Source organism: Mustelus asterias, chromosome 2 (genome assembly GCF_964213995.1).
Source record: "Mustelus asterias chromosome 2, sMusAst1.hap1.1, whole genome shotgun sequence".
In the NCBI taxonomy this organism is placed as follows: Eukaryota; Metazoa; Chordata; class Chondrichthyes; order Carcharhiniformes; family Triakidae; genus Mustelus; species Mustelus asterias.
In genome coordinates, this window is record NC_135802.1 from 133002307 (window position 1) to 133015727 (window position 13421).

At 38.2% G+C, this 13421-nt stretch overlaps 1 protein-coding gene across 4 annotated transcripts in view; it reads right to left on the minus strand.

Annotated features, from left to right (window-relative positions):
- Positions 1 to 2533: 2533 nt before the first annotated feature.
- Positions 2534 to 13421, minus strand: part of kif13a (kinesin family member 13A) — a 319880-nt gene continuing 308992 nt past the window's right edge. For 2 of the 4 annotated variants that reach the window (XM_078241898.1, XM_078241891.1), the window contains exons 38-40: positions 11923 to 12042; positions 6844 to 8023; positions 2534 to 5361 (exon numbers count right to left, since the gene is read on the minus strand). In XM_078241898.1, the coding sequence (XP_078098024.1) occupies positions 5078 to 5361; positions 6844 to 8023; positions 11923 to 12042 (1584 nt within the window). In that variant the 3' untranslated portion in view covers positions 2534 to 5077. The remainder of the gene's footprint in view (positions 5362 to 6843; positions 8024 to 11922; positions 12043 to 13421) is intronic. The other 2 variants (XM_078241905.1, XM_078241903.1) reach the window with 1 other exon arrangement.

A 13421-nucleotide genomic window follows, 5' to 3' on the forward strand; every position in this document is an offset into this window, starting at 1 on the left:
GAACTGCATTGACAACACACTGGACCGTTTCGTTCAAGTCTGAAAACAGCACGTGAAGCAGAAAAAAATTAGAGCTGTTCCAATGCTAAATCATGGCCTTCTTCAAGGCCAACCACTGGCCTTTTTAAAACTGAACGAATGGAATAAAGATTTTAAAAATTCTTTCACTGTATTTTTTATTTGGCATTTGAATCTGAAAAACCAGAGTGTAATGAGTGTTAGAATGAAGTATTCTAAACACAATTTCATGTGGACTGTATTTGTAGATATATCAGGTTATATAAAGATGCATTCATGTGGTACATTGGGTCTCCTCTGCTATCACAAAGTTCTACTTAACCCAAATTTGAATGCAGCTTCCCTGGGACTTGACTCAGAGGGTTTAATGTACGTGACAAAATGTTTCATTGTGAAAAATCAAAGAGTGGTAATGGTTCAAGTAAAGAAATGAAAGATGTGCAAAAATGAAGTGTGAATGGAAGGACAGCAGCCATCTGAATACAAAATGAAAAAAAAGAACCAGCAAAAAAACATACAACAAAATGGGGAACTGTAGTTATCATGTAAATTTTGTGAACTCCGTGTTGAGTTCAGATGGCTGTAAAAGACTCAGTCAAAAAATGAGATGCTGATCCTCGAGCTTCATTACCACCAAGTTAAGTCTTGGGAGCAAGGTAAAGTACAGCCTCAGAATAAAGGGATGACCCTTTAGAACCGAGATGAGGAGGAATTTCTTCAGCCAGAGGTAGAAATGTAATGGTGGAAAGTAGAACAAGGAACATGTCACTATTGATGATGTGGATCAACGTGAATGGCACTAAAGTTGCCATTCAATGGAATTCAATGCCAATTCCAATTGGGAAAAGACAGGAGAATGGGGTTGAGAAACTTATCAGCTATGATTGAATGGTGGAGCAGACCCGATGGGCCAAATGGCCTAATTCTGCTCCTATATCTTATGGTCTTCTAGAAATGCCAGACAACAGAAATCTGAGGGTCATGCTTGCAGACTGAATGGAAATGTTTTGCAAAGTGGTCACCTTGTCTGTGTTTGGTCTCCCCATTATAGCCGAGACTACAGGTGAATAGTAAATACACTAAATTGAAAGTAATACGAGTAAATCGCAGTTTCACTTGGAAAGATTGTATAGCTCTTGAATGGAGGGCAGTGGTAAAAGGGCAGGTGTTAATCCTCTGCAATCGCACGATGATATTCCTTGGAAAAGTGAGGGAGTGACTGAGTTGCAACACTGTCATAGAGAGAATGAACCCTTTGGAATGCTAAAAGAGGAAGTGAAGTTATATTTTGTGGTGGCAGAAATGGCAGTGGGTGATCTGCTAATACGAAGGCTAATGGGGTGGAATGTGAAGACAAGGGGAAGAAAAGCCTCCAGAAAGGGGCTGAACACCTTGAGTTCCATTGCTGAGAGCAAGCTGAAGCCAAGCGTCAACAGCAAAAGGTACACATGGCAACCCAGGCACTCAATTGTTCCTCCAACCACCACCTGCCCCACGTGGCAATGTCTGTACATCATGCACTGGACTCCTCAGTCACCTGAGAACTAATTTTTTAGTGTGGAAGCAAGTCATCCTGAACTCTAGGGGCTGTCCAAGAAGAAGGGGAACCCTCATGGTTCTGGGAGGGAGTGCGGACAAATGGTGAGAGATCAGTGGTGCATGAAACAGAATGGACATGGTCAATGGTCATATCATTTATTTCAACAATTTGAGATCAAAACCTCAGTCCCCATTTTGTTTATTCTGCTGGTTCATTTTTTTCCTCCATTCATTCTTAATCCATTTACTTTGCATTCAGACAGCTGCTATCCTGCTATTCACAATTCATCCATACATGTTTTGTTTCTTTACTTGATCCATTACCCTTTAGTTTTTCACAATGAAAACTTTGGCTGGGTTTTTTAACCCTGTTGTGGTGGGTTTTCCAGCAGCAGATGCAGCGAGCCATTCAAATGTTCATTGACTTCGGCAGGACTGGAAGATCCCACCAACAGGAAGGGCCAGATGATTCCAGCCTGCATCATATTATCTGCCCTATCCTCCTCTTTCACATTCCCTTTTGTTGTTCTTCCTCCCCTCTTCCCCCACCCTTCTTTCATTTGCTCTAAACCCATAATATTCCTAACTTTTCTCAGCTCTGATGAATTGTCACTGACCTAAAATGTTAATTATGTTCCTCTCGCCATGGATGCTGCCTGTCCTGAGATATTGCACGAAGGGATTCGAGACCAAGTGAAACGGAGGTGCAGCACAGGTGATAACTGGCTCAGAGCATTATTCTATTCCCATTTTGAAATAATTAAAACAAATATATTTTGAATAATATTCGTTAGTAGCAAAATATATGGTGATTTGGGAAGCAAGGAAGAGCAGATCGGAAAAATCCACATTTTTCTGTAGCATTGGTTGAAGAGCTAGGAATTGCCATACCGAGGCACAACAGTATCAGAAATGGTGAAGGAGTGAAATTCCAGTGCACCAACTTAACACAAGCAGTTTCTAGTCTAATATAGACAGAAGAATTTATAATGCAAAGACTGACAAAAATTGCACTAGGAAGTAAGATTTTGTAGACATTTACATACATACATAAAGATTTTTAATATATAATAGATCAGTAATCTCCAGAGGCATTACTTAGGGTAATTCTGTATATGATTATCAGTAGAGAAGCATTATGCCATGTAATGCACAATATTATTCTGTTGCAGGTGTAATTATGTTTCTTTAAGGTTACAAGTCTAATTAATTAGGTAAACAGTAAGGTGAACTAATAGGTTGTTGTCTTCCAGGACGGAGCTCAAAATCCTGGCTTGGAAAAGGCTGTAGTTTGGCTGTGGTCATGGCGTCATAATGGCACGAAAGGTGGCCATTTAGCCCACTCAATCCATGCAGACTCTTCTCTCTCCTTTCCCATAAAGCTTCTCTGTAAGATTTACTTAGAAAAGGTTAATTTGCACATAGTTAGCCTATGGCACTTTCCATCAAGTATCTCTTTTTAGGTACTTACTTGGGGACACAATTCAAAAGTCATGGGCTAATTTGCTTTATTTCAAGAGTATCTGAATTTTGCCCATTTTGATACAGGGCTTTGCACAGAAAAATGTAGCATATTTAAAGACAGCAATGTGCCCCACTCCTTGTGGATTCTACCCTGTGCATATTTAACAATTAAAACAGAGCACAAAATTGTCTATCTGGTGCAGCTACACTCTATAATTAGCTAATGGCTTAGTCCTCAATAGTACAGTGGAAGACATGTGATCCCCATAGTGGGATATTTGATCCTGTATAATGCACTGCAAAAGTGCACAGCTACTTTCCAGGTCAGTACTGTAGAACTGAGGAAACAGAGTTTTAATTTGGCGTAAAACTCAGCAGCTTGTAGCTTAGGAAGAATCGGACAGCAATCCTTGGAGAATTCGTACCCATGGCTAAAATCAGTTCTTTCCTAGTATTGAAATATGAAAGCCATAATAGTGAATCACATAGGTTTAAAAAGCTGAACTGGCACAGATTGTACATGGGGAGTGGGAGGCACTTTCTTCCAGGCTGTTTAACCCAATATAAACTGTCATTCTGACTGCAGTTATGCTGCTTATCTTTCACCAATCTGAAACAGAAACCAACTGACGGTGAGATAAGATGTGTGTAGCATTACAACCCTCTAATTGGATCCCTACTTCATAATACTGTAAACCCGACGCTACCGTCTGTATAGAACCATTCTACTGAATCACCAGGATTTCAAGAAAAAGGCAGAAACTTGGTGAGATTTCTACATCTCAAAACACTAATATACAAACAAAATCCACACAGCTGATTGATGGTTCCAGGCTGAAGTACAGTGTGTATTCTAAAACACTGAAATCCTGTACCAATTAAATACAGTATTGCTGAAATAAAATATAAATTACAACTCTGTACATAGTAATACAAAAAAAACTACGAGAGGAAAGTATATACACAAGACTAATTCAGAACAGCAGCTCTTGAGCAAGCCCCAAGTTTTATCATATTAAAATCAATAGTCGGCCGTTCATCACATTTCTTTTCAAACAGACTGACTCTTAAGTACCCACACAATTTTGCACAACTCTTTATGTACACTGGATGGCTTTCTGAAACAGTCTTTAGTCCATCAGATTACACCTTTCCTTTACTGCATGTGATGCAGAAACCCTTTAGCCATTATATATAATCTTGTGTATAAATTATTTAAACCAAATCCTCCAACGGGATCTTTCATTATATACACAATATTGTTGCAAAATGTACCATTACTTTGCTTTCTTCAGCAAGTGCATGCATACTTACTCTCGTAAACCTTAAAACAAATCTCCAGTCTGCTCCCTGCATTCCTGCAGTAATACTGTAAGCACTAAACTGCCTAACAGGCAAATCAGAGTATTAGTGTTTAGACTTGTAACATACAAAAGCTTCAGGCAAAGGGTCCAACGTGACAGTTGAATGTGCACCCACGTGAAGCTAAGTCAACACAGTAGCAAGCTTTGGAAGACAAAAACTGGATAGGACAGTCAGTTTTGCTTCAATGTGCTTATTAGACACAGAAATAAGGCAGCTTAATACAGAATAACGAAAACATGGCACGAGTTAATAAAATCAAAAGGTGCCTAAAAGTTAGAACTCAATTTTACAAAGGGAAAATAAAAATTAAGAGGCTCCTGAATCTAATCAAGATCTTTGGTAATTAAGAACAGATTTAGAGATATTCATGATTTGCATCCCAGTTTTTTTTAATAAAATATCTATTTCCTGATTAAAATACATCTCAAATGTTAATTTGTAATATAGAAGCTGGTGCTCTCTTAACTGAAGTCTTGGAATTTACTTAGCAAAGCCACATTTTAGTGTACTTCTATTTTCTGTTACTGAGATATACTATATCTTTCTTTATAAAAGGAAAAATATTAAAGGATTTTATTCTATCCTCCATATCAGAGTCAGTGATATAAACAAAAAGAAACACTGTACAATCTATAAAATACTCCATTAAGAGGTCTATACAGTGATTTGTAATAAGTGCAAATGTTGCAGCTCAGTTAATCCAGGATTTCCTGTTGTTCTGCTTCTTGGAGGTTGCTGTATCTCCTGATTGGTGTAGCACTGTTTCATCAGTTTTAGTGGATGGGGTCACCTGTGATATCCCAAGACCGACACTTTTCCGCTTTTCATGACTTGTGGATGCCTGAGCTTGAGGTGTGCTGCTGCGTCGCTTTACTGTGTTGGAGACCTGGATGAGCCGGTTTGGGCGTACAAATACACCACAACTAGGATTGCAGTGAAAGTATTCTCTTCCTTCAATGGTGCCCTGATGTTTTCCTGTATGACAGTTAAAATGCAAGAACATGACATTTAGATTTTGCAAATTCCACGGCAACCAACAAAACATGACAACATCAAATGCATAAGCATCACATTGAAAGTATGTGAGCAAGGTGAAAATAAGGCATATTTGAATGAGGAAAGAATCGGCGGTTTTCAAATAAACACTGCAATAAGATATACACAAGTGAACATACAATTTAGCTTGGTTCTTGGAAGATGTAGTTGCAAATCATATAGGAAAAGAATCAATCCAGAGTTGTTCTCACTGGAGCGATGAAGGTTAAAGGAAGGTTTGATAGGTGTTCAAAAAGCATGAAGGGTTTGGTTTGGGTAAACGAGAGGCTGTTTTCAATGGTAGAATGGTTGGTAAATAGGCGACAAAAATTTAAAGTAATTGGCAAAGGAACCAAAGGCGACATGGAGAAAAATAAAATTACGCAGCTAATTATGATGATCTGAATTGCACTGTTTGAAGGGATGGTGGAAGTAGATTCAATAATAACATAATAACATACGATTGCACAGTGGCATAGTGGTTAGCAATGCTGCCTCACAGTGCCAGGGACTTAGTGTCAATTCCGGCCTCGGGTCACTGTCTGTGTGGAGTTTGCACTTTCTCCCCGTGTCTGCGTGGGTTTCCTGCAGGTGCTCTGATTTCCTCCCACATTTCAGAGATGTGCGGGTTAGGTTGATTGGCTATGCTAAATTGACCCTGTCAGGGGGATTAGCAGGGTAAATGTATGGGGTTATGGGAATAGGGCCAGGGTTGGATTGTGGATGGTACAGACTCGATGGGCCGAATGGCCTCCTTCTCTACTGTAGAGATTCTATGAATAACCTTACTTAGAGGAGGAAATTTTGCTAGCAGGAAAGCGCAGAGCAGTGGGATTAATTGGATAGTTTTTTAACATAGCCCTGACACCCTTCTTAAAATATGATGCCCAAAACCGAACATAAAGCTCTGACTACAGTGCAATTGTTTTGACCTTATTTACAAAATCTAGGATCCCATTTGCTTTTTAAAAAGAATACACAGCTTTTACAAATTGTCCTCTCTCTTTTAAGGAGTGAACAAAATAAATCTTACATCTCCATGCTTTTACATTCCTTTCAAAAGTTTTCCTATTGAGTGTAGATGTCCTCTGTATTCTTCTTCCCAAAGTGCATCACCCCATTTCTCCATGTTAAAAACTCATCCAGCATCAAACAGCCCAATCTACTTATTTCCTCCTGAAGTCCATTACAATCCTCTTCACAGTAAATTATAAATACTGTTTTTCTGTTGTGTGGAAATTTTATTAATGTCTCCTAAAGACAAATCCAATTAACCTGGACTGCTTGATATTACACAAAATGAGGAGGCCATTCTTGAGTCTGTTCTGTGATTCAATTCAATTGTGGGTGATCTAGATTAAGACATTCAACACAAATACTGTGGGATCAAACAAGTGCAGAAGAATATTCATTCTTACTCACCAGCTGGAGTATCAAGTTCAACTCCAACCCAAATTCCAGCAGAGAAATCCACTGCACCAACATATCGGATAGTTCCATTCTTGTTGTTTCCAACAGATGCACGCTCTCCCAGCATGACCCAACTGGGTAGGGGCTCACCCTGTTCTGCAGTGGCACTGTCTTGAATATCTGATACACCTGTAAGGTTCTTTGAAACAGAGTTATCTGGGCTGGGGGTGTTATCAAATACTTCCTCATGGTCAGCTTCCTCACAGTACAGAGGGTTCTCTAAGGTATTTGCTAATCTATTATCAAGTACTGTTGTCTGTGATTCATCATATGCCACGCTGCAAGAATCCTCAGGAAGCTCGGAAACATCATTTGCACATTTTACTGCAGAACTTTGCCATTTTTCATCAAGCTCTAGACTATCTACAGAAAGTCTATTAGAGTCATCAGAGGAACCTGTACTGTAAACCATGGGTTCATCAGGCAGCTCAAGGTCCTTCCTTGCTACCTCAGCACCCTGAAAATCTGTGAAATCTTGACTGCTGAAAATTTCTACATTCACTATTGAGTTGAAGGAATCATCGTCATCTCCTCCATCTTCCGATATGCTACCTTGTTGGTTTAATGTACAGGACAATGAATCTGATGCATACATATCTGGGATGGTTCTATAAACAAGTATAGATTTAGACTCAATGAACTGTTGCAATACTGAGGTTTCATTCACTAAGGCACTGTTTGTTGGGAGTGACATACTCTTCCGCATGTCTTTTAAATCTGTGTTTTGCTCCTGAACTCCATCTTCCTTCTCAGAAGATAATTTTAAGTCAGATAGACTAAGCCGTGACACATTATCCTGTAGATCAGAGTCTCGTGTCTGATTATTCAGCTGGTCTGTGCTCTCAGTACCAGTGAATACCACGTCAGAAAGTGTTGCATTGGAGGCACTGTGGGAAATGTAACCACTTGTCATGCTGCTTGTAGTTGGACTACGAGAAACTTCATTTTCAAGGAAGCGGGAATTTAGGAACTCTGGCTTGGACGAAAACAAATCCCTGTTCTCAAGGCTTGCATTGTACACATCAAAGTCTGCAAAATCTTCTGGAATGTAAGGCTGGAAACCATGAAAGCCTTGAGAGCTATTGGTTTTCTTACTGAGGTTCTCCACTTCATAATCCTCCTCTTCAGAATCCTGCAATAAGTACATTTGCAAAATGGTCACGTAACTTATCACACATACCATGCATTGAGAAAATTAGTGTCACATTAGGTAAGGAAGCATAGTGGTTCAGAGAGGACACATGATTTCTGGTGGTTTACTGGGGGTTGCAGAATTTCTCCAATTAACAGCTATAACCAAATGCTCTCATTTAATTCTGCAGATAATTCATCCAATTTCTTGATTTGAAGTTCAGCTGCATTCTATCTGCTGAAAGTTCTGTTTAGCCTGTCCAAATACACAGATGTGACTGGCCAATTTTCAATTAATGGATTTGCACAAGTTGAAAGTAGGAACACTGCAATAATGTACTGTGCAATTTGTATAACTGAATGCTTTTGCTGAATGTTATAATAAGATTGAAATCCAGTAACTAATTAGGTTATAAGAACCAGTTCTGAAAAGCATATTTTACTCAATTTTATGTGCTCTTAGTTCAGTTGTGGCGATTACACAATGCATTGCAGCTTCCTACAACAATATTTAGCCTTGTTACAACAGGATTTAATATTATGTATTCCAAGATTTTGCATAAATTGTCCATTTTCATTGCATGAATGAGGTCACCAATTTCAACTAAGTTTCTGAAATATGCTTCCCTACTGTAACAAAATATGAATGGTAAATAATTCATCAAGCTTTAATAATATGAGATGGTTTTTCACAGAAATGTGCCACATGGGTGCTACAGCGTAAGATCGCACTCTCCTCATTACTTGGCAAATTAATTAATTAGAAGCTGAGAATTTTGAAACAGCGGTCTTTAGACATAATAAAAATACTTGTCATACTGCCAAAACAAATTCTGATTTCCATATTTAACCACAAGGGCTCTTCACTTTCAGATAATTGTCAAGTAGTTAATTGAACTGAAAAACAAATTGGGTGGCACAGTGGCTAGCACTGCTGTCTCACAGCACCAGAGACCTGGGTCAATTCCGGCTTTGGGTGACTGTGTGGAGTTTGCATGTTCTCCCTGTGTCTGTGTGGGTTTCCTCTGGGCGCTCTAGTTTCCTCTCACAGTCCAAAGATGTGCAGATTAGGTGGACTGGCCATGCTAAATTGCCCCTTAGTGTGCCAGGATGTGTGGGTTAGGGGAATTAGTGGGGTAAATATGTGGAGTTATGGGGATAGGGCCTGGGTAGAATGCTCTGTCAGAGAGTCAATGCAGACTCGATGGGCTGAATGGCCTCCTTCTGCACTGTAGGATTCTATTATTCTATGAAATAATTCTATATCAAATATAATTCTGAAAAGGCAGGTGGGTCCTCAGAATTATCACTTGAAAGTGTTGTTTTGTCAAGTTCTGTGACTCAAAAAGGTACCAAAGAATAAAAGCAAAACTTTAAAAGGGACAAAATGTACTATGGACCTCTACATCAGGTCAAAATAAAGGGTCTTGCTGGTAACATGTTGTAACCCATTCTTATACTTATTCTCTTCATCCATTAAATCTCCAAAATGGAAGGACATTGCACAGTAAAAAAGTGAAGTTCTGAGGTGTAGAAACTTCATAATTCTTCCAATGCCACTCCATAATTTGTGAATGGGCTTGAAGCTGAGAGAAGGGTGGACGTCATGGTCCTTGGTCAACATGCAGCAGTGTTTTAGCAGCCTCAGTATGAAACTCATAGGTATAGTAAGTGAAGTTTGGAGATTGCCAGTTCAACAATTATAAACACATAATCCTAAAATTGTCCATCAGAAAGACTGGCAAGTCATCTCAGTAAATTTATCCCCAGATCAATTTTCCAAACTAGATTATCTAATATAATAAGTACCATACCATATCCATTTTAAACCTTGATGAATCACTCCACCATAATTCCAGAACATAATGATGAAAGGTGATGAATAAATTAATTTCAAAGGTGAGCCTTTTTAATATGATCTGCTTGTAAAATGGTGATCATACCCTAAATGTAGCTAGAGTTACACAAGTATAGGGCTGATAAAGCTGAGAAAAAGCCTGTATTATTATTAGCTTTCATGTTGCCAATAGCTCTCCACATAGAATTATTTATTCTTTGCAAGATGAAAGATTACAATTTGTCTATGTCATATCCCAAAATAAGTGTAGCCACAAAAACAGCGCATTATGTTCCACAGAACAACTGTGTACGTCAATCAGGGAAGGCCACAAATCCATGTGATTCAAATCACAGCAACAGAAAAAAAAATCGAAATAAAGTCTTGACTATCGACAATAGACTTGTGTGCATGTGAGAAAAAGGACAGACTGTGTTAATATGGTACTGGAGTAGGAGTGTGTTGAAGTGATCCAAATATCCTACTTTGAAGAGGGCTGGAAGGAAACATATTTTATATGTCCATCCCTAGAAAGTCCTGAGCAGGAGTCAAACTACATGCATTGGACGATTTTCACCTATACCAAGAACCCAGTGGAAATATTACTAGTTAGCTACTTATACTGAAAATACAAATGGATGGATCAAGAGTGTTTGAATGACTTTGCTATAAACTATTCCACCCACGTGGTTTGGCACTAAAAATTAACCAGGGTAAACTACCAATTTGATTTGCATACTGTAGCTGTAAAACAATAGTTAACAAAATCTCAGATTTTGTTATCTTCAATCCACAATCTAAATGTCTGGAATATCCAGAATGCCTACACTGGGTTATGGAAAGACTTGAGGCTTTCTCTCCTGTCCAGGATTCAGTTTGACTTTGTCTCAGCTGAAAACTATAAATCAATTAATCATGCTGGGAGATCTTTAGTCATTTGGTTATCTTTCTTTCTGAAATTAAGATCCGTCCTCGATTAAGCATTTGTAGATTCATAAGTATTTTTTAAAATCCAAAATGATTTCCATTATTCAGAAGACATAGTTCTAGGAAAAGAGAAATTGCTGAATTATAGAGGGAAAGTATTAGCATAGTGTACCTCCAGGGAAAAAAAAGCTATAGTGAAGGGGTAACTGATCAATTTTCACTGGTGCCAATCACCAGTACCTATAAACAGATGAAATAAAGTCAGATTTCTAGAATTTAAGGCAAGATACACAGTTTCAACAGCTTATAATATAACAGTCCAAGAGTTGTTTCTTGGTACAAACATGGTGGAATCTTTACAAACATACACATAAAATGCAGGGTAGCAATCACAAAGCCAACAGAATATTGTCTGCAGAGCCATATAGGAGACTACAAGACAGAGGAAGAAGTGATCAAACTTTACAGCACTCTGATTGGGACTGCGCCTTGAATAACATAACCAGTCTGAGGAAAGGGGGCATCATTTGTATAATGGGTACAGTGCAAAGCAGAGCTATTAAGCTGATCCTCAGTGTATGAAGACTGAGTTATGAAGGAAGACACAATAAAAGTGAGCTTTTCAGCACAGAAAAATGATCTCCAATACTCTACAGGAATTGAAAAGCTGGGCTATAATGGTTCTGGAAATTAAATTTTTTCCATTAGCATTTTTGAATAATATATTTCTGATTAATTTGATTTCTCTATTACCAGCTAATTCCAAAAATATAAACTATGATAATACATCAAGTTCCTTCACTTATATGCAATATATTTAATTTAAATAACAACGTTACTCAAACTGAGGTATTTAGCTCAAATTACATTCAGATACAAGATGAGATTAGAACGAAATCAGAGAAGTAAAACCATGGTTTACAAATTCGCAGGATATGCTTGTGTTTCAAATAATCTATACTTCCAACAGCCTTGAGTAATTTTCCAAGTAGACATTAGAAGAAAGCAGGCAAATGGCTTGCCTGCAGAGTGGACAGAAAATTATGGCTGCATTCATAAACGTTTCAGCCATAATCCTAGTGAAAGGACTTAATCCCACCACCAAGTATTATGACATAAATAAAAAGAAAACTTACAAACGTGTCCTCATTTTCGTTACCGTTTTCTATTGACATGGGGATGGCACTGGTTCCTGTGGGCACAACACTGCTACTGCTATGTACCAGCATGCTTTTATCCTGAGGGGGAGACATGCTCTGCAATTGTCGAGACACACAATGAAGAATGTCACACTGCCAACGGCACATTAATCAAGACTACAAACATGCAGTTAGTTGATCAATAAACATGACCATGGTTTTAACATAAATACTCTACGCAAGCTGCAAAAATTCAATTCATGCACAAAAAAAAATCATGCATCTTAATTATATGCAAGTGGTTTAGTAAAAAGATTATTTAACCGATGGACCAAAAAAGTGAACAATACTGAAGTGTGCCAAGTTTGCTGCAGGTACTTTGCATACAAATTAGAGTGAGATTCATTCTCCATGGTATAATTACGTTTTCTTTTAACCTGTACAAGCTTTTGGAGCATTTCATTCAAGATACTATTGCTGTACACACACAGGTCATGATCAAGAATAAATCAGTCTTCAGATCTGGCCTACTTAATTCTTAAGCAGATTGTTTAATTCAGTTATTTGTATCCTTACTATATAATGGCAGTTTTGCATTGAACCCTTATTCAGCAGGTACAATATTAATCATTTGCTATCAGAATGAATAGTTACAATGCACAGTTATTACAAAATGTAAAATTAATTTAGATGGTTACCATATTCTTGCAAGGTCTCAACTAGCATAACATTTGGGCTTTCTGAGAGTATTATTCATCTTAAATTGGTTGTTATATCCTATGTGGTGGAATAATCCCCTTCATTACTCAATCTTGATTCCTGCTGCATTGACAAATAATGAACAAAGTCTGTGGAGGTGTCGAGATGATCCCTCCTAATTGGCAAGGATATTGTGGATCCATGGTAGTAAGTTGAAAAATGCAGAAAATCAGCAACAGGATAGTTTAATTGCCTTTAACAGTAGCATTCCTTCTTCAAAATTAAATTGAATTGTTGTAGTGGATCCTCCCAGAAATATTGCCACTTAACAGATGCAATGAAATTCACTATGTGGGTTGAATTTTACTTGCAGGTAGATTCTAGAGGGAACTCAGTTGTGTTGTGAACCAAATATGATTAACGAAATGCAGTGCCATTATGCATCAGGCAAATTGATTTGATGTTAGGAATTTGAGGTGTACAACAGTGAGCAAAAAGGAGTGACAAACTGGAAGATCAAGATTAGCATGAGTAGTATCTAATTTCCCTACAAGTTCTGATATCTTTCAATGCAGCAACTCACTTGTCCATGTGAGGATGGAGGAAAATTTCATCCTTTCTTTTGGTAGCAAAGAAGAATGTGGAGTTTATAAGGGTTGTTTTACACACTGTGTTGGATCCTGAACAGACAGTATTTTCATCACTCACCCCACCCTCTTGCTTTTAGTAAGGTAATATTGTGGTCAAACTACCAGTGCTAGCGGAGGGTAACAAATGTGGAAAGCTGTTGTTAAATT